General features: G+C 55.5%; 1 protein-coding gene across 1 annotated transcript; it reads right to left on the bottom strand.

The window, feature by feature from the left end:
- Window positions 1-11,250: 11,250 nt before the first annotated feature.
- On the bottom strand, window positions 11,251-18,070 carry LOC134507897 (killer cell lectin-like receptor subfamily F member 1). The gene is made up of 7 exons (XM_063318892.1): window positions 17,957-18,070; window positions 16,777-16,870; window positions 15,205-15,952; window positions 12,997-13,125; window positions 12,625-12,779; window positions 12,299-12,405; window positions 11,251-12,201 (listed from the first exon to the last, which is right to left on the bottom strand). The coding sequence occupies exons 3-7, from the start codon at window positions 15,278-15,280 to the stop codon at window positions 12,078-12,080; spliced, it is 591 nt and encodes a 196-aa protein (XP_063174962.1). The 5' UTR covers window positions 15,281-15,952; window positions 16,777-16,870; window positions 17,957-18,070; the 3' UTR covers window positions 11,251-12,077.
- Window positions 18,071-18,683: the final 613 nt, after the last annotated feature.

Below are 18,683 nucleotides of genomic sequence, written 5' to 3' on the forward strand. Positions count from 1 at the left end.
CAGAGACTGGCACACGGGAGGCTGGATGGCAACCAGAAGGTGGGACCCGAGCACGGACCGTCCCCGCACGGTCTGCCCCACACACATCCCATGGCGGCGTCCCCGTGTGCCGCCTGTCCGGAGCAGGCAGGGAAAACCCCGGGGGAAGATTCATGGAGGGATTTCCTTTGGGAGACCCAAATGAGAGAACTGCGGCCTCTCTCCAAGCGACAAACCCTTTGGGTTAAGGCGTCAGCGGGGCTTTCTGCAGCCAGTGTGTGAAATGTGCGTAACTGATTCGTGTCAGCGTGGAACAGTGTTAGGGCCACAGGGTGAGCGTGGCCTTTGACTGTTTTGTCTGTCTGGCCGCAGATGAGACGGTGTGTCTGTCCTGTCTGTGTTTTGCAGGAGCCACCTGGCGAACATTCTAGAATACCAACTTAAACCGGTCCTGTTGTTATCTGCATAGTGACCTGTAAGAGGGGGGGGGATACACCCATTTTTGGCAAGGGCCAACCATTTTAGAGGCAGTTATGAGTATGGATTGGTATAGGAGATATAAACCAAAAATGGGGTCTGTAAGGTGTGCGTCTTGGTTGGGCAGAGACTCCCGGCACACCCAGCACTGTTTGCTTGCCTTTATTCCTTTAATAAATTATAAATTCTAACTGGAATCCTGTTTGCGATTAAATCATTTATCACAAGTGTGACTGCACAGGGGCAAAGCAACCAAAAAAGAGCTCTAAAGAGAGCGTCCAACACGGCAGACTTGTCTCTTGCAGCCTTGTTAAGCTGCAAACTTGACACCTGCAGCCTCATTAAGCTATTTTTATTTTTTTAATTTTCACAGCTAGTGTTATAGATTGTGGCCCAATAATTGACAGGAACCAGTCCAATTAATCAAATTAGTTTATTAAGCAAGCGGCAGCAAGCAAAACAGCGCTGGGCGGCCGGGGAGTCTTTGCTCCGCCAACGGTGCACACCCGCTTCCCGAAAGTAGCTGATTCTATACTCTTCTGGTTCCCGTATATGTGTCAATCCTGGTATATTCCGTGTCTGAGCGACGTGTTGCTAGGGGGTCAGTCTTGTCCCGCCTCCTGATGGTCGTGAGGCTGAAGGCTCCTCATCTTTATCAGTGTCCTTGGGGAGACTCTTTTCAGCTTATCTCACAACTTAGCTCTTCCCTTTGAAGTGTTCAAACACACCGGATGCCTGCGATTTAGGCCTTGAGGTATCAAAGCGCACCAGATAGCACGCTGGATGCCTGCGATTTGAGTATGTGAAGAGTCGAAACAGTGTAAGTTTTCACCAGCCTTTAAGAAAGCCTGATTTGATTAACAAACATGATTCTATTTATTACAATCCCCCCCCCTTTTTTTTTTTATTTACCATTTTGTTCATCAAATCTTTGGAGTTCAGCGTGACTTAAAGCTAATGCTTCTTCTATTGCTGGTTCCTGATCTAATGACTCGTATTTAGCCCTGAGAAGCATTAAATGGGCAGCTTCCAGTCTGCCCTTTACAATTTCAATTACTCTGTTCAATATACAAGGGCCAAATGTTAATCCCAAAATTAATAGTAGCATAGGTCCCGCAATGGTAGACAATAGCGTAGTCATCCATGGGGAATAACTGAACCAGGATTCATACCAACTTTGCTGTGCTTCTCTTTCTTTCTTTCTTTTTTCTAATCCTTCTCGTAGTTTTGTCGTGGTGTCTCTAACTACTCCAGTGTGATCTGCATATACGCAGCATTCCTCCTCCAGAGCAACACACAACCCCCCTTGCTGTGCAAACAATAAGACACCTACAAGATTTAGTAAAATTAAAATTAGAGTGTGGCGAGAAGGGTGGAAACCCGGCCGGTTGATAGGTTTAGTTTGAACACTCACTCCAATTACCCAGTCCTTTCCAGTGCTATCACTCCTCCCGGGGCATTTCGTGCGATTCCCTTGGTTAACTCTGAGGCAGTCCTCCCAGTGGCTTTGTACAGTCCCACGCTTTGGGTTCTGTTCTCCACAGCTTTGTACTCCTCTGCCTCGCTCGTCGACTCGGTTGCTTCGAGCCACGAGGGGTATCATCTTCTCGGCAGCAGGGGTAGTCTTCAGGAGAATAAATGCAATTTTTAGTCGCTTGCTTCTGTGCATTTCAGGTGAGTCGCACTGAACCCCTTTAAGTGTCTTGCGACAACACACTTTAATAATGTCAATTACAAATGGAGCAGGTTCGCGAGGGTGATAGCAATAGTACTCGGGTTTAATACCCCGTGCAAATATCTCCCGCCATTCACTAGATTGCTCCTGGATTTCACCATTAAATATTTTTATGTTTAGAGCCAATTTGGTGAGCTCACGCTCTTTGTCCCCACAAGGTTGGCAAACCCCTCGAGGGGGTATCCCGTAACGGCAATGGGTCCCCCTCCGTTCTCGACACCCTTTACAAATAAAACAAATAAAAAGGATAACAGTTACAGCTCAGAATGTCACACTTGATTCTTATGTCCCCTGTATCACCGTAACCGTACCCCACCGATATGCTGTAGTCGCTCACTTGTACCACAGTTATATGTGTGTCCATTTACAACCTCCGGAAGGCAATCTTCAGATCTCCAGGCGGGCTTGTCACTTCCCAAGAATAGCTTTTTTTTTTTTTTTTTTTAATGGTCCTTTTACGCGGCTCGCATGAGCCCAGCCTCTCTCTGTTGTCCGGATGGCTGTTTCTGTGGTGAGTAAAACGAGATAGGGCCCTTCCCAATGCGGGGGGGATTAATGAGGACTCTTTCCATGATTTGATTAACACTTTGTCTCCTGGCTTTATGTTATGCATGGCTACATCCAAGGGGGGTCTCTGTACTACTAAGCCCTTATTCTGCAGCTTTACTCTCCTAGCCATGAGTTGAATTATATAAGGTCTAATTTGTGAATTTTCAAGTTGGGGGTGGTCCTGCGGAATTTCTAAATCGTATGGCATCCCATATAACATTTCAAAGGGGGAAATTCCTACATCAGTTCGGGGCTGTGTTCTTATATTCAGTAGTGCTAAGGGGAGGCACTTTACCCATGACATCTTAGTTTCTAACATCAATTTTGTGAGCTGTGTCTTTATTTCCCCATTTACTTTCTACCTTTCCCGAGCTTTGTGGATGCCAGGGAGTATGATATTCCCATTTTGTCCCCAAAGAGGAGAGAGCTTCCCTTGCTATTTTTGAAACAAAATGGGAGCCCCTATCAGAGTCTGTTACCTCAATGGATCCATACCTAGGGATTATATTTTCCAGCAAAGTCTTCACTACGGTTTGAGCGGTGGCTCTAGCTGTCGGGAAAGCTTCCACAAAATGGGTTAGGTGGTCTATGATTACTAATAAGTATTTATATCGTCCCACCTTTGGAAGTTCAGTGTAGTCTAGCTGGATTTTAGCAAATGGTCTGTGAGCCAGTTCCCTTCCCCCCAGGGCTTTTCCCCCCCCCCCCCCCCCCCCCCCCGTAACTGATGTTTATTGACCCTTTTGCATGTCATACATTTGCTAACTATTCTCTTTGCTATATTGTATATACCAATGCACATATACTTTGTGGCAAACTGACCCACTAACGCCTGAGTTCCCCAATGGGTGTTCTCATGGAATTTCTGCATGATTTTCAAAGCCAGAGGTTTTGGGAGAACTTCCCGGCCATCCGGGAGTTTCCACTTTCCTTTTTCTGTCTCCCTGATTCCCATCTGAGTCAGCTTATCTTTTTCCTGCACTGTAAAGCTCAGGATTGAGTGAATTTTTCCGTGTAGATGGCAATGGCTATACTTGGGGTTGTCACACTCATCATAAATTAGACATCTGCAAGGGACTGCATCGATTCCAAAATCCTTCCAACACTCATAACATGGGAATTCGTCTGATTCCTTTCCACAAGTTATACAGTCCTCCCGAGTTCTTGTAGTCTGGATCACCATTAATGCCGCTCTTTTTGCTTCTTGATCAGCAAGATTGTTTCCTCTGACTAATGGGCTTAATCCTTTTTGGTGTCCTTTTAAATGTACTACGGCTATTCCCGCTGGTCCTCGTAATGCTTGTAAGACCTGGATTATTAATTCCTGGTGTATTAATCCTTTTCCTTGAGAATTTATTAAACCCCTTTCTTCCCAAATTTTTCCAAAAGTATGCACTACGCCAAAGGCATATTTTGAATCCGTGTATATGGTTCCAATTTTACCTTTTAAAAGTTGCAAGGCTCTTAATACAGCATATAGTTCACAAGCCTGTGCAGACCAACTAGGACTCAGAGGTCCTGATTGTATTACACTAAATGTTTTCCCATCAATGATTGCAAATCCTGATTTTCTCTTTCCTTCAACTACCCGGGATGATCCATCTACAAATAGCTTTTCTCCTTCTCCAAGTTCTTCCTCATCTAAATCTGGTCTGATTTTTGTTTGCTCCTCAATGTTGTAAAGACAATCATGATTTATTTTGTCACTCGGCTCCCCATACAAAAACTGTGCTGGATTCTGCACGCTTGTTACCTCGAGTTCCAGTTTGGGAGAGGAAATTAGGATGCCTTTATATTTTAGGAGTCGGGCGTCTGTTATCCATTTGTCAGCTTTTTGTTGCAAAATTCCCCTGATGTTGTGAGGTGATAATACCCTCAATTCTCCTCCAAAGGTAATTTTATGGGCTTCCTCTACCAAAAGGGCTGCGGCTACTACCACTTGAAGGCAGGTAGGCCAACCCCTACTTACAGGGTCCAGGAGTTTAGATAAGTATCCCACAGGTTTCTTTCTTCCTGCCCATTCTTGTGCTAATACCCCAAATGCGGTCCCTTCATCAACATTGATAAATAGATAAAATGGTTTCTTTACATCTGGCAGGCTCAAAACTGGGGCATTTACTAAATCAGTTTTTGGTGTTACTAATTGTTTATCATCATCCTCCGACCATTTCAATAATCCATCCTTAGTTAATTTGGTATAGAGGAACTTCACCTTTTTGCTACAGTTCTCAATCCATTGCCTGCAATAGCCAAAGAGACCTAATAATTGCCTAACCTGTCTTTTAGTTCTAGGAGCCGGTAATGACAATATGCCATTCACCCTTTCGGGGTCTAATTTCTTAGTTCCCTTGCTTAGTCTGTGTCCCAGATATTTTACTTCTTTCTCAACAAATTGTAGTTTTGATTTTGATACCTTCAATCCTTGTAAACTCAAAAAATTTAGTAACTTAATACTTTCCTGCCTCACTTTTTCTTCGCTATCACCAGCTAGGAGCAAATCATCCACATATTGGACCAGTGTGACTCCTTCACTTAACTCATACCCCTTCAGGATTTGTTCTAAGGCTTGTCCGAACAAGTTCGGAGATTCGGTAAACCCTTGGGGCAATACCGTCCACCGTAATTTTTGTTTCCGATGGTTATCTGGGTCTTCCCATTCAAAAGCAAAGTAATCTCGGCAATCTTCTTTGAGGGGGCATGCCCAGAATGCATCCTTCAGATCTATTACACTATACCATTGATTATCGGGCCCTATTTGACTCAGGAGGGTGTGTGGATTCGCCACCACCGGGAATCTAGCTATTGTTCTCTGGTTAATTTCTCATAAATCATGTACTAACCTATATTTTCCATCCGGCTTTTTTTTTTTTTTTTTTTTTTTTTTTTTCCTCGGGTTCCCAGCAAATAGAGCCCCTGACACCCCTAGTCTTTGAACATTTTCTCATCCATCATTCTCTTTCTGCAGTCCTTTTTAACATGCCCTTTTCCTCCACAATAAAAACAAACCACAGTTCCCCATTCTCTCCCTCTTAAAGGTTTTCGGGTCTCCTGTCTTATCTGGCGAGCTTCAAACCCTTTTCCAGGGGTTGACGTCCTTTGCCCTTCTCTGACTGCAGCTACCAACATTCTGGCTTGTTTCTTATGTATTTCCTCCTCCCTGCGGACATACACTTTCTGGGCTTCCCTTAACAATTCATCCAAACCCCTATCCTGCGAATCCTCCACTTTCTCCAGCTTCTTTCTAATGTCCGTCCATGATTTAGCTACAAATTGTTTTTTTTCCTACCCCCCTGTTTCTTCTCGCTCAAGTGATATAGATTTACTCTCGTCTCTGACCTTATCCACAAGTGTGCATATTCACTCTCCTCCAGGCTAAAGGGTTCCTTAGAATTAACATAAATATGTAAAGCCTGGCATATCCAATCTTCAAGGGACCCAAAAACGGGCCAATACAGGTGGTCACTTCTAATTTGCTTCCCACCCCAAACTTCCATACAATAATGTATCATTTTTGCTTTATCCTTACCCTGCCTAGAAGGGTAATCATCCCAATATTTAATCATTAATCCTAACGAACTGTCTGGCGGTATCTGGGGTAACCTAACCTTAGGCACCGACCCACCCATGGGATCAGAAGGCTTGCTTTTCTTCTGTCCCATCTTCCGGAGTGCCTTCACACACACACACACAATCTTTTCCCCCTGTTCGTGGCCCAGTCCCTCGCGGGAGATGGGAACCGCACTACTAAGGGGTCCGCACTTGCTTCGTCCTCAAGTGGACGTCTCACACAGGCACACTCCGGGATACCCAACCCCAACCGAACGGATCACTGGCCTATACTTACTCACTCCTGAGTCTTCGTTCGGGTCTTCGTGCACAAAGTTTACGGGGTTGCCGGCTTTTATTTGCTTGCTGCCGAATTTCGAGTTCGTCGGTAGAGGTTTTGGGTGTAGAAACCCCCAACAGGGGCCGCTTACTCAGCGGGGCGCCCCCCCTGTGAGGTTTACAGCCAAATTGCCTCTATCCGAGTCACGGCACCAAATTTGTTATAGATTGTGCCCCAATAATTGACAGGAACCAGTCCAATTAATCAAATTAGTTTATTAAGCAAGCGGCAGCAAGCAAAACAGCGCTGGGCGGCCGGGAGTCTTTGCTCCGCCAACGGCGCACAGCCGCTTCCCGAAAGTAGCTGATTCTATACTCTTCTGGTTCCCGTATATGTGTCAATCCTGGTATATTCCGTGTCTGAGCGACGTGTTGCTAGGGGGTCGGTCTTGTCCCGCCTCCTGATGGTCGTGAGGCTGAAGGCTCCTCATCTTTATCAGTGTCGTTGGGGAGACTCTTTTCAGCTTATCTCACAACTTAGCTCTTCCCTTTGAAGTGTTCAAACACACCAGATGCCTGTGATTTAGGCCTTGAGGTATCAAAGCGCACCAGATAGCACGCTGGATGCCTGCGATTTAAGTATGTGAAGAGTCGAAACAGTGTAAGTTTTCACCAGCCTTTAAGAAAGCCTGATTTGATTAACAAACATGATTCTATTTATTACACTAGGAACAGCAAACCCAGCAGGGTGCTGAGCAGGATTCCTCCTCTTTGCACCAAGAGCAGCAGGAAGGAATCCAGCAGGGCAGGAAGGTGGGTGCTCAGCCACGCTGGTTGCTCCAGAGGGACCAGTTGACCCACGGTGCCCAGTCCGGGCTGAACGGGGGTGGAGGCAGACAGAGCAAAGTGGGGGAAACATGAGCTGAACCACGGCGCCTGAGCCGCCCACGCCAGCCATCACCCTGTTCCGAGCAGCTCAGTGCGGACACTATTTCCACAACAGGCCCCACCTCCCCCCTGAGCAGAACGGCTGCCAGAAGGGCAGCCGGTGCAGGTGGCCCCCCCACCCAGGGACGGGCAGAGCCGGGGCCGCCACCGGCCCGGGTGCCCTCGGCCCCGGGGAAAAGGCCCCTCGCCAAGGGGGGCTCCTGCATCACCCCCCCTGCACTCACCACAGCCTGCCCTCACACCGGGGCTCTGCACACTCCCAGCCGGGCCGGCATCCTCAGCGGGGGCGAAGGTGGAGAGGAAGCAGCACTGCGAGCGCTAAGGGAAGCACAGGGAGGGAAAAAAGGAATTGGGAAGAAAATAGGAAGAAATCTGGCAGGAAGGAGAGAGCTTCCCTTGGGGCGAGGGGGTTTTTTTGAGGGGGAAAAAGCCCGTTTTGGCGCCGGCGGGAGGCGGAGGCGCGCGGAGGGTTGATTCGGCGGCGTCCGCCGGGGAGGGGAGGGGGGGATGGCACGCGCGCGGAGGGGACGTTGCCTCGGTTGCGTCCGGCGCGGGGGTATATAAAGGGCCCGGCGAGGGGGCGCTGTCGCGCAGTGGGGCGGCGGCGGCCGTGAGGAGGGAGCGCGGAGAGGCGGGCGGCGCGGGGGGGCGGCCGGTAAAGCCTGTTGGAGCCGGGGCGCGTTGGGGAGCGCGGGGAAAAGCGGCGGCGGGCGGGGAGCGGAGGAGGCCGGGGATCCCGCGGCGGCGATGGTTGCGGGCGAGTCTTTGGAGGGCGGTGGATGGAGTGATAAAACGTGGAACCCGACGGCTCTTTCAGGAGCCGCCCCCGGGCGTTCAGCAGAGGAGCTGGACACGGGGCGGGGCCGCGCCCGGAGCCGGGGGAGCTGCTCCCCGGTACCCGCAGGGCGGGGCGGCGGGGAGCAGCGACGGGAAGGGGGATTGCGGGGCGGCGATGAGAGCTGAACCGAGGGGTGGGCGCTGCTTGGGAGGGACTGGAAGAGCTGCCCCGAGGGAAGCGTTGGGGTGTGAATAGGTGCCGCACGGGGGGCTGGGCGCTGCCTCGCATCCCTAAAAGAGCTGCGCCGAGGGCCGGGGAAGTGCGAGGCGGCGATTAGAGCTGGGCCGAGGGCCGGCCCCTGCACGTGTCACCGAAAGAGCTGCCCCGAGCGAGGGTCGGAGCGGGGCGGTGCTAAAAGAGCTGCACCGAGGAACGGCCGCCCTCCGCGACACTGGAACCCGCACCGAGGGGTGGGCGGGGCGGCGACAGACGGGTGGCATAGAGGGGTGGCCGCCTCGTGGCTCTAGAAGAGCCGCTCCGAGGGGAGGGGTGGTGAGGCAGCGCTGAAAGGAGCTACGCGAAGGGATGGGGGGAGCGGAGGGGATAATAAAAGACGCACCGGTGAGCGGCTGCCGCCCCGTGTCGCTAAAAGAGCTGCACCGAGGGACGGGTGAGGCGCCACCGAGTGCTGGGACGTCGAGGGGGCACTCAGGGGGCCGTCACTGTCCCGTGTCGCCGCAAGAGCTGCAGGGACGGCAAAGTGTCACCGAAAGCTGCACCGAAGGCCGGCCCCTGCCCGTGTCACGGAAGGAGCTGCCTCGAGCGAGGGGCGAAGTGGGGCGGCGTTAAAAGAGCTGCAGCGAGGGACTGCTGCCCTCCGGGACATTGGGACCTGCACCGAGGGAGCGGCGAGGTGAGACCCTGCTCGACCCCCCCGGGGAAGGCAAGAGGTGTGTTGTAGCGGAGTGTAGAGAGCAAAAAGACACGAGGAAGCAAACGGGGGAAAACTGGGGCGTTCCACTAAAACTGTGAAGTTGTTGGTTGTTACAAAGCGTTGGAAATAAAGTGCGTGTCCTTCAGGGCAACTTGACTTGGTACAATGCGAAAACTGCGAGTCCAAATCTTCAGACCCCGACCGGCTGAGCATGTGCAGTAATTTGCGAAGGCACCAGACCTTTAATTGGAAGCGAGAACAGAAGCAGCCACTAGGAGGAGCCGCCCATGATAAGTACAGTATGCTAATGTGGTCGATTTTTGTAAAATGCTTACACCGTATAAGCCAGGGCGCGACAGCTTTGCGGGGCTCCCAGGCAGCGCCCGTCTCTGCGCAGGCGCGAAATAACCCCATTTCTCGGCTCTTTGGGCGCCGGGGCCGGGAGAGCGCTTCCAGCGGCGGAGGCGACCGCGGGGGTTCTCAATCAGGTCCGCTCCATCGGGCACGGCTGGACCGGCGGGGGGGAGGTGGAGCCAGCGGTGCGGTTCTCAACCAGGTCCGCCCCGTCACCGCCACGGTGGGTCTCCTGTGCCCGGGAGGTGAGCGAGGGGCTGTGCCCGCTGCTGCCGTCCCTGCAACGCCAGCAAAACAGCGGTTTTAACAGCTCGCCATCTGCCCCTTATAAACCCACTGCTCCCACTCCCTGCGCCGCCCAGGAGCGCTCCGGTCGCCCCACCGTTTTGGGAGGAAACGGGGCTTCTTACTCTTTGCCTCGTCCCAGGTGAGTGAGGGGGTGGATGCGGGCAGCAGCGCGGAGGCAGAACGCCTGCGAGTAGAAGGGCAGCGGGTCCTGGTGGCCCTCCCGCCGCGGAAGGTCAGAGCTGCTGGAGAACAGACAAAACTGGGGGCACTGGGAAGGGGCCCTCCCGCACAGCCACCACACCAGCACCGCGCTGGAAGGGGACGGCCAGGTTTGGTCACCCACCACCCTGGTCGGGTCGGTCCCCAACACCCACAGCTGCTTTCGGCTGCTGCTGGGGCTCCAGCTGCACTTTCCCACGGGGCCAGGATTTGGGGGACCCCCGAGAGCCCCCATGGGCAGAAAAACACGGGGCCATGGGGAGGGGCTCCAGCCACCCTGCTCCCGCTGCCAGTGCCCCACACTGCCAGGGCTGGAGGGAGAAGGCCCCGTGTAGACAGCCCCCTAATGGGGACTGAGCAGAATATGGCACCTTTCCCAGGCAGCTGGAAGAAGCCTCACACTTGTAGCCACAGTCCTCACTGGGTGACACTGTCATGGGGACACTGTCCCCTCCCAACAGGCCACAGGGGTGGCCCTGCGCTCACCCAGAACTCTTATGAGTATCCTGCCTGTAGCCCCAGGCATTTCTGGGTGGGGGGATTTGCCTCTGTCCTGGGGACACAGGGGATCCTTCACATTCCCGTCATTGAATGTGGCGGCATCTTTTCCAGTTTTTCCACTCCCTGGCAAAAAACCTCACATCGTCTTGGCCTCAATGAAGCCGTTAGAAATTTTGCATTTCTCTCTGGCTGATTTCTACCTCCTACCTCAATCCCCCTCCCTCCTCCCCCCAAATAAAGCGGACTTCTTAAAAAATTATTTTAATTTTTAATTATTTCTTGAGGAAGACTTCTCACCCCCTTCTCCCACCTTCCACATGGGGGCACCAGCTGCACCTTCGACCTCCTCATAAACGGTCTCCAAGCTGCTGGAGGATCTGAGTCATTTCATTTTTTTCACGCCACGACAAATCTTTTTTTTCTCCTTGGCAGTGATTTTTTTGGGTGCATTTGAGGACTTTGACACTTTTGACCAGTGTCTTCGCTGCTGGTGTGTCTCCTCTGACCCCAAATACCTCTAGCCCCACCAGCAACTCCCTTATAATACAGAATTGATATATAATTTATATAATCTTATTGAAACGTGGGTCCAGCACCCTGCACTTCACGAGAGGATGGGGAAAGGAGCTGAATTGTTGAGGAATACTAATTGTTTAGCATAAATAAGTAAGCTTTAATTAGACTATATTACTAAGGATTATAATAGGGTGCAATTCGTGCTGTTGCCGAGCTTTACTGAGTGTGAGCAGCTGGATTTCATGAAGCCTTTAGGCCGCGATAGAGTAATTTTTCTTAGTAATTTTTCTTAGTAATTTTTCTTAATTCCTCAATTTACTTTTCTTAGTAACTTTCCTAGAACATGGAGAACTGAAGAGTCCCAGACTCAGGAAAAACACCACCAAAACGTCAGCGTGCCATCAACATCTTTCCCACACCGACAGGGTACACACAGTCCCAGCTGCGAGGAAAATTATTTGCGCTACTGGCATCGCTTTTTAATCCCCCCCAAACCTCTTTTTCTCTCCTTTTTAACCCGCTGCGCTTCCTCCCTGCCTTTGCAACCCCGCTGCCGGCACCGTGCCACCGGCACCCGTCTCCTCCGCTGCCCCTCGGTCCCTTCCCGGGCGAGTTGTGCTGGGCCTGGGGCGAGAGCACGACCTGAGGATGAGGAGGGCACAGGAGGAAGGTTGAGGGGGCCGCTGGCAGGGGCAGGAACCCCAAAGGGGGTGGGATGGGGGGCCCTCAGCCCCCCGGAGCCGTGGAAGGGGGAGGCAGGCAGGGACAGGGACAGCGTGCGCACACAGGCGGGACAGAAGGACGCTCCTTCCAGCCCGCCCTGTTCGCAAACTGGCTTGAAAACACCACACGGAGCCCAGATAACGTCGTTATTCCTTTACACATGGTCGTTGCTCGACCTCAGCTCCCGCATCCCCCCGCAAAGGGCCTGATCCCGCCCCGTCCCCGACCGTCTCTCCCGGCCGCAGCCCGGCTCAGAGCTGGGTGGCTGCTTTCTGGCAGATCCACTGCAACGCCGAGCCGCAGCTCTCGGGGCTGATCCTGCCCTCCTTGATCACCCCGCAGGAGCCGCCTTCAGCCGGGGGGCGCAGCTGGAACCTGCGGGTGCGGGAGGGAGCCCACGTCACACACGAAGGTCCCTCGGGTAATGGTGGCGGTGCCCACCCCGACACCCGTCCCTCCCCAAGGCGCTCACCGGCTCGGGTCCAGGCGGGAGCCGTTCAGCCAGGTCCAGCCGTCCCCGGCGTAGAGCCCGATCCAGAAGTAGCCGGCGGGTTTACGGGGGATTTTATTTAGGAAATCCTGTATCGCAGAGGGGGCAGGCGGTGACGCCGATGTGCCACAGGCCACCATCCCAAAACAGGCTCCAGCCCCCGTGTCCCAGGACAGAGCCCCACCGGCATCCCCCACGCGAAGGCACCCATGGCCGGGTGCTGACCCCAGGTTTCTGGGCAAACCCTCAGCCCTTCCCCAGGTGCCACCAGCCCCGTCCCACATCCCCGATGCCACCGGTCCCTTTACCAGCTCATCCTGGTCCCCCAGCATCAGCAGCTTGGCACCTCGCTTCACACAGTCCTCCCGGCTGGCGCTCCAAGGGTTGATCCCAGTGGACACCCAATAGCACTTGGTCCCACGCAGCATCCAGTTTGTGGGGCAGAGCATGCACCCCTCGCCCTCTGAAAGACAGGGCCACGTTCAGCCACCAAGAAGCCACCTTGTCCCCTGCATGTCCCAAGGAGGACAAGTGGTTTAGCCTGGTTTGCTCCCCAGGAGGATGGCAATGCCCCGAGCTTTGCTTGGTTCTCTACCGGGGAACAGAAGATTAGGGAATTCGGGCTATAAGGTTTTGGGAAACCTGATGGTGCAGAGATACATCGTGGCCGGGGCAGTTACCTTGTAGATTCGACAAGCAGAGATCTTCCCTCAGCTCCGAGCAGACGTTCCCCAGGCTGGTGTTGCCATCTCCTACATTCCCACTCACGTTCTTGTGGCTTCCTGGGTTCTCCAACTGCTGGTGGAGAACTGCAAGGGCAGAGCAGGGGAGAGGGATGGGCTCCCCCAAGATCTACCCTCATGTGGCACCAGGGGGCTGCGGGGAAGCGTCTGGGATGGATCCTGACACCGAGTAGGTGCTCAGACCCCTCCAGCCCTCCCCTCATCCTTCCTGGTATCTCAGCCCACCCCAAGCCTTGATCCGAGCACCTCATGGGGGGCGAGAATTGGCCTTGCGGTCCCGACCTCAGACAAGCTCCATTTGGGGTACAGGGTCAACATCTCTGAGCTTACGCCCTCCCCCAGCATTTGCAACCGCCTCCACCGTCTGCCGCTTTCCACTGCCAGCAGGATGTGTTACCTCCACCCTCTGCATGAGATCGCACACGAGATACGGAGGCATCAAGCTGGACGGCGGCAGAAAGCCCCGTAAGCCTCTGACCACCGCGGAAGTGGTCTCTGCTGCAAAACAAGCTGTACCAGCCTTATCTGCGCAGCCCAGAGGGGCCTGATGCAAGGGTGAAGGCCTCCTCACCACCTTCTGACTACCCCTTGCAGCCTGGTGTGCCCCCAGCAGATTGATTTTGGGGTCTCTCTGGCACCGAGCCCACACGAAGTTCAAATCGTCATCCCCAGATCACTGCTGGTCGTGGATCTCCTCCCCCTTTGGAGGATCTCACCAAGATCTATCAGACATTTGAGTCTCCCTTCCACCTGCTCAGTGTGGTCTGGGGCTGCTGGGGCCCAGAACAGATGCCACCAGCAACGTCACACCCAGCACAAAACTAATTTTGGCAGGGCTCCGTGCAACCCTGAGCTTGGACACGGGGTGACAAATCCTGACCCTGACACCGCTGATAAGTTTCCAGTGGTTTCTCCTTGCTGGCCAACTAACAGTCAACTCTCGTCCACCCATCAGATCTAAGAAATGCTGATAAAAACCCACTTCCCATACCTTGCACTGATGTGCATCAGCCAGTGCTCATCATAAAAAGCAGATCTGCCTCCTATGCAAGCCCCCGGGCCGGCACCCCAGGAGCAGGGACCCTCTCCTTGCTCCTTGCATGGTCCCCTCTTTGGGTTGTCCTTTGGTTGTCCCCGTGCCGCCAAGCGGAGCACTTGGTCCCACCCAGCGTCCAGTTCGTGGGGCAGAGCATGCACCCCTCGCCCTCTGGGGACAGAGGGACACCACCACGCTAACGCCCCCCTGCCTCAGCACGATCCGGCCAGGGGGATGCTGTCACGGATTATTTGGAGGGGGTGGGCAGTCCTTTGAGGGGACCCCAAGGTGGGGGGGTGTTACCTCGCAGGGGGCACAGGCTCTTCCTCACCCCCACGCCGGTACAGCTGCATGCCAGCGACGCGTTCCCGCATCCCAGTGTCCCCTTGGACTGTCCTCTCTCCGCCATCAGCAAAGCCACTGGGAGAGCCGGATGACGAGCCCAGTCGGGACCGTCTTCCCTCAGGGATGGAGGGGGCACCCGGTCCCTCCCACCACCCCCGGAAAAAGCCCAACTCACTGCACACCACAAGGGACAGTGCCAGGGTGGCCGTCAGGACCCCGAGGATGCGGCAGGGGCGGTTGGGGGCTCCTGCGAGGACACTCGCCTGCCGTGGGGCAAAACCCCCCTGGGGGTCTTGCAGGCTGGATCCTGTGGTCAGGGGTACAAAAAAAGTGGAGGGGAGGGGCTTGAGGGCATCCATCACCCCTCTCCCATACCCAGAGAGGCAAAGCAGGGGGTCCTGGGGCAAAACACCCTGGTGAGACCCCCCCAAACCCCAGTAAGTACCAGCAGCAGGAGCTGGGTGTCCCCAGAACTCCCTCTGCAACCTTTTTGGGGTCACAGCTGAGACCCGTAGCTTGGCAGAGGCAGGGCAGCAGCCACCCCCGGGGGGGTCTGACAATCCACAGCCTCAAGAAAAGCCCCCCCAGACCCTCCTCCCTCCCTCTGTGCCTCAGTTTCCCCAGCTTGAGCAGCTCTCGGGGCCCTAACGGGTGACATCACCCCATTTCTCGCCCTTCTCAAGTCGCACCAGTCATCACCACCCCGTATTTCCGCTCTCCCCCACCAAATTTGGGGTGGGACCAGCAGACACGACCCCCAATACCTGCATCCCGGAGGGGACGTGGGCTCCCCACAGCCCCCCGCTTGTCTAAGACCATGTAGCCGTCCTCGTCCTCCATGACGCCGAAGAGCCGGGAGGGCACAGGGCTGGGGACACGGAGGAGGGGACAGGAAACCAACGCACCGATGACCGATGACCGCTCGGGCTTCTGCCATCGAGGTGCAAACTGGCAGCGGGGCCTGAGCTTCCTGCCACCGCCGCAGCTGAATAGCCCACGAGCTGCCGGGGACAGCAGCCCTGACACCCCGGTGTCACCCCCACCTCAGGGGCTTTTTCTGCAGAGACTGGCACACGGGAGGCTGGATGGCAACCAGAAGGTGGGACCCGAGCACGGACCGTCCCCGCACGGTCTGCCCCACACACATCCCATGGCGGCGTCCCCGTGTGCCGCCTGTCCGGAGCAGGCAGGGAAAACCCCGGGGGAAGATTCATGGAGGGATTTCCTTTGGGAGACCCAAATGAGAGAACTGCGGCCTCTCTCCAAGCGACAAACCCTTTGGGTTAAGGCGTCAGCGGGGCTTTCTGCAGCCAGTGTGTGAAATGTGCGTAACTGATTCGTGTCAGCGTGGAACAGTGTTAGGGCCACAGGGTGAGTGTGGCCTTTGACTGTTTTGTCTGTCTGGCCGCAGACGAGACGGTGTGTCTGTCCTGTCTGTGTTTTGCAGGAGCCACCTGGCGAACATTCTAGAATACCAACTTAAACCGGTCCTGTTGTTATCTGCATAGTGACCTGTAAGAGGGGGGGGGATACACCCATTTTTGGCAAGGGCCAACCATTTTAGAGGCAGTTATGAGTATGGATTGGTATAGGAGATATAAACCAAAAATGGGGTCTGTAAGGTGTGCGTCTTGGTTGGGCAGAGACTCCCGGCACACCCAGCACTGTTTGCTTGCCTTTATTCCTTTAATAAATTATAAATTCTAACTGGAATCCTGTTTGCGATTAAATCATTTATCACAAGTGTGACTGCACAGGGGCAAAGCAACCAAAAAAGAGCTCTAAAGAGAGCGTCCAACACGGCAGACTTGTCTCTTGCAGCCTTGTTAAGCTGCAAACTTGACACCTGCAGCCTCATTAAGCTATTTTTTTTTTTTAATTTTCACAGCTAGGAACAGCAAACCCAGCAGGGTGCTGAGCAGGATTCCTCCTCTTTGCACCAAGAGCAGCAGGAAGGAATCCAGCAGGGCAGCAAGGTGGGTGCTCAGCCACGCTGGTTGCTCCAGAGGGACCAGTTGACCCACGGTGCCCAGTCCGGGCTGAACGGGGGTGGAGGCAGACAGAGCAAAGTGGGGGAAACATGAGCTGAACCACGGCGCCTGAGCCGCCCACGCCAGCCATCACCCTGTTCCGAGCAGCTCAGTGCGGACACTATTTCCACAACAGTCCCCACCTCCCCCCTGAGGCAGAACGGCTGCCAGAAGGGCAGCCGGTGCCGGTGGCCCCCCCACCCAGGGACGGGCAGAGCCGGGGCCGCCACCGGCCCGGGTGCCCTCGGCCCCGGGGAAAAGGCCCCTCGCCAAGGGGGGCTCCTGCATCACCCCCCCTGCACTCACCACAGCCTGCCCTCACACCGGGGCTCTGCACACTCCCAGCCGGGCCGGCATCCTCAGCGGGGGCGAAGGTGGAGAGGAAGCAGCACTGCGAGCGCTAAGGGAAGCACAGGGAGGGAAAAAAGGAATTGGGAAGAAAATAGGAAGAAATCTGGCAGGAAGGAGAGAGCTTCCCTTGGGGCGAGGGGTTTTTTTGAGGGGGAAAAAGCCCGTTTTGGCCGCGGCGGTGGGGGGGGGGAGGCGCGCGGAGGGTTGATTCGGCGGCGTCCGCCGGGGAGGGGAGGGGAGGGGGGGTGGCACGCGCGCGGAGGGGACGTTGCCTCGGTTGCGTCCGGCGCGGGGGTATATAAAGGGCCCGGCGAGGGGGCGCTGTCGCGCAGTGGGGCGGCGGCGGCCGTGAGGAGGGAGCGCGGAGAGGCGGGCGGCGCGGGGGGGCGGCCGGTAAAGCCTGTTGGAGCCGGGGCGCGTTGGGGAGCGCGGGGAAAAGCGGCGGCGGACGGGGAGCGGAGGAGGCCGGGGATCCCGCGGCGGCGATGGTTGCGGGCGAGTCTTTGGAGGGCGGTGGATGGAGTGATAAAACGTGGAACCCGACGGCTCTTTCAGGAGCCGCCCCCGGGCGTTCAGCAGAGGAGCTGGACACGGGGCGGGGCCGCGCCCGGAGCGGGGGGAGCTGCTCCCCGGTACCCGCAGGGCGGGGCGGCGGGGAGCAGCGACGGGAAGGGGGATTGCGGGGCGGCGATGAGAGCTGAACCGAGGGGTGGGCGCTGCTTGGGAGGGACTGGAAGAGCTGCCCCGAGGGAAGCGTTGGGGTGTGAATAGGTGCCGCACGGGGGGCTGGGCGCTGCCTCGCATCCCTAAAAGAGCTGTGCCGAGGGCCGGGGAAGTGCGAGGCGGCGATTAGAGCTGGGCCGAGGGCCGGCCCCTGCACGTGTCACCGAAAGAGCTGCCCCGAGCGAGGGGCGGAGCGGGGCGGTGCTAAAAGAGCTGCACCGAGGAACGGCCGCCCTCCGCGACACTGGAACCCGCACCGAGGGGTGGGCGGGGCGGCGACAGACGGGTGGCATAGAGGGGTGGCCGCCTCGTGGCTCTAGAAGAGCCGCTCCGAGGGGAGGGGTGGTGAGGCAGCGCTGAAAGGAGCTACGCGAAGGGATGGGGAGAGCGGAGGGGATAATAAAAGACGCACCGGTGAGCGGCCGCCGCCCCGTGTCGCTAAAAGAGCTGCACCGAGGGACGGGCGAGGCGCCACCGAGTGCTGGGACGTCGAGGGGGGCGCCGGGGGCGGTCGCTGTCCCGTGTCGCCGCAAGAGCTGCAGGGACGGCAAAGTGTCACCGAAAGCTGCACCGAAGGCCGGCCCCTGCCTGTGTCACGGAAGGAGCTGCCCCGAGCGAGGGGCGAAGTGGGGCGGCGTTAAAAGAGCTGCAGCGAGGGACTGCTGCCCTCCGGGACACTGGGACCCGCACCGAGGGAGCGGCGAGGTGAGACCCTGCTCGACCCCCCCGGGGAAGGCAAGAGGTGTGTTGTAGCGGAGTGTAGAGAGCAAAAAGACACGAGGAAGCAAACGGGGGAAAACTGGGGCGTTCCACTAAAACTGTGAAGTTGTTGGTTGTTACAAAGCGTTGAAAATAAAGTGCGTGTCCTTCAGGGGAACTTGACTTGGTACAATGCGAAAACTGCGAGTCCAAATCTTCAGACCCCGACCGGCTGAGCATGTGCAGTAATTTGCGAATGCAGCAGACCTTTAATTGGAAGCGAGAACAGAAGCAGCCACTAGGAGGAGCCGCCCATGATAAGTACAGTATGCTAATGTGGTCGATTTTTGTAAAATGCTTACACCGTATAAGCCAGGGCGCGACAGCTTTGCGGGGCTCCCAGGCAGCGCCCGTCTCTGCGCAGGCGTGAAATAAACCCA

The sequence above is a fragment of the Chroicocephalus ridibundus genome, chromosome 28, assembly GCF_963924245.1.
Source record: "Chroicocephalus ridibundus chromosome 28, bChrRid1.1, whole genome shotgun sequence".
Taxonomy (NCBI): domain Eukaryota; kingdom Metazoa; phylum Chordata; class Aves; order Charadriiformes; family Laridae; genus Chroicocephalus; species Chroicocephalus ridibundus.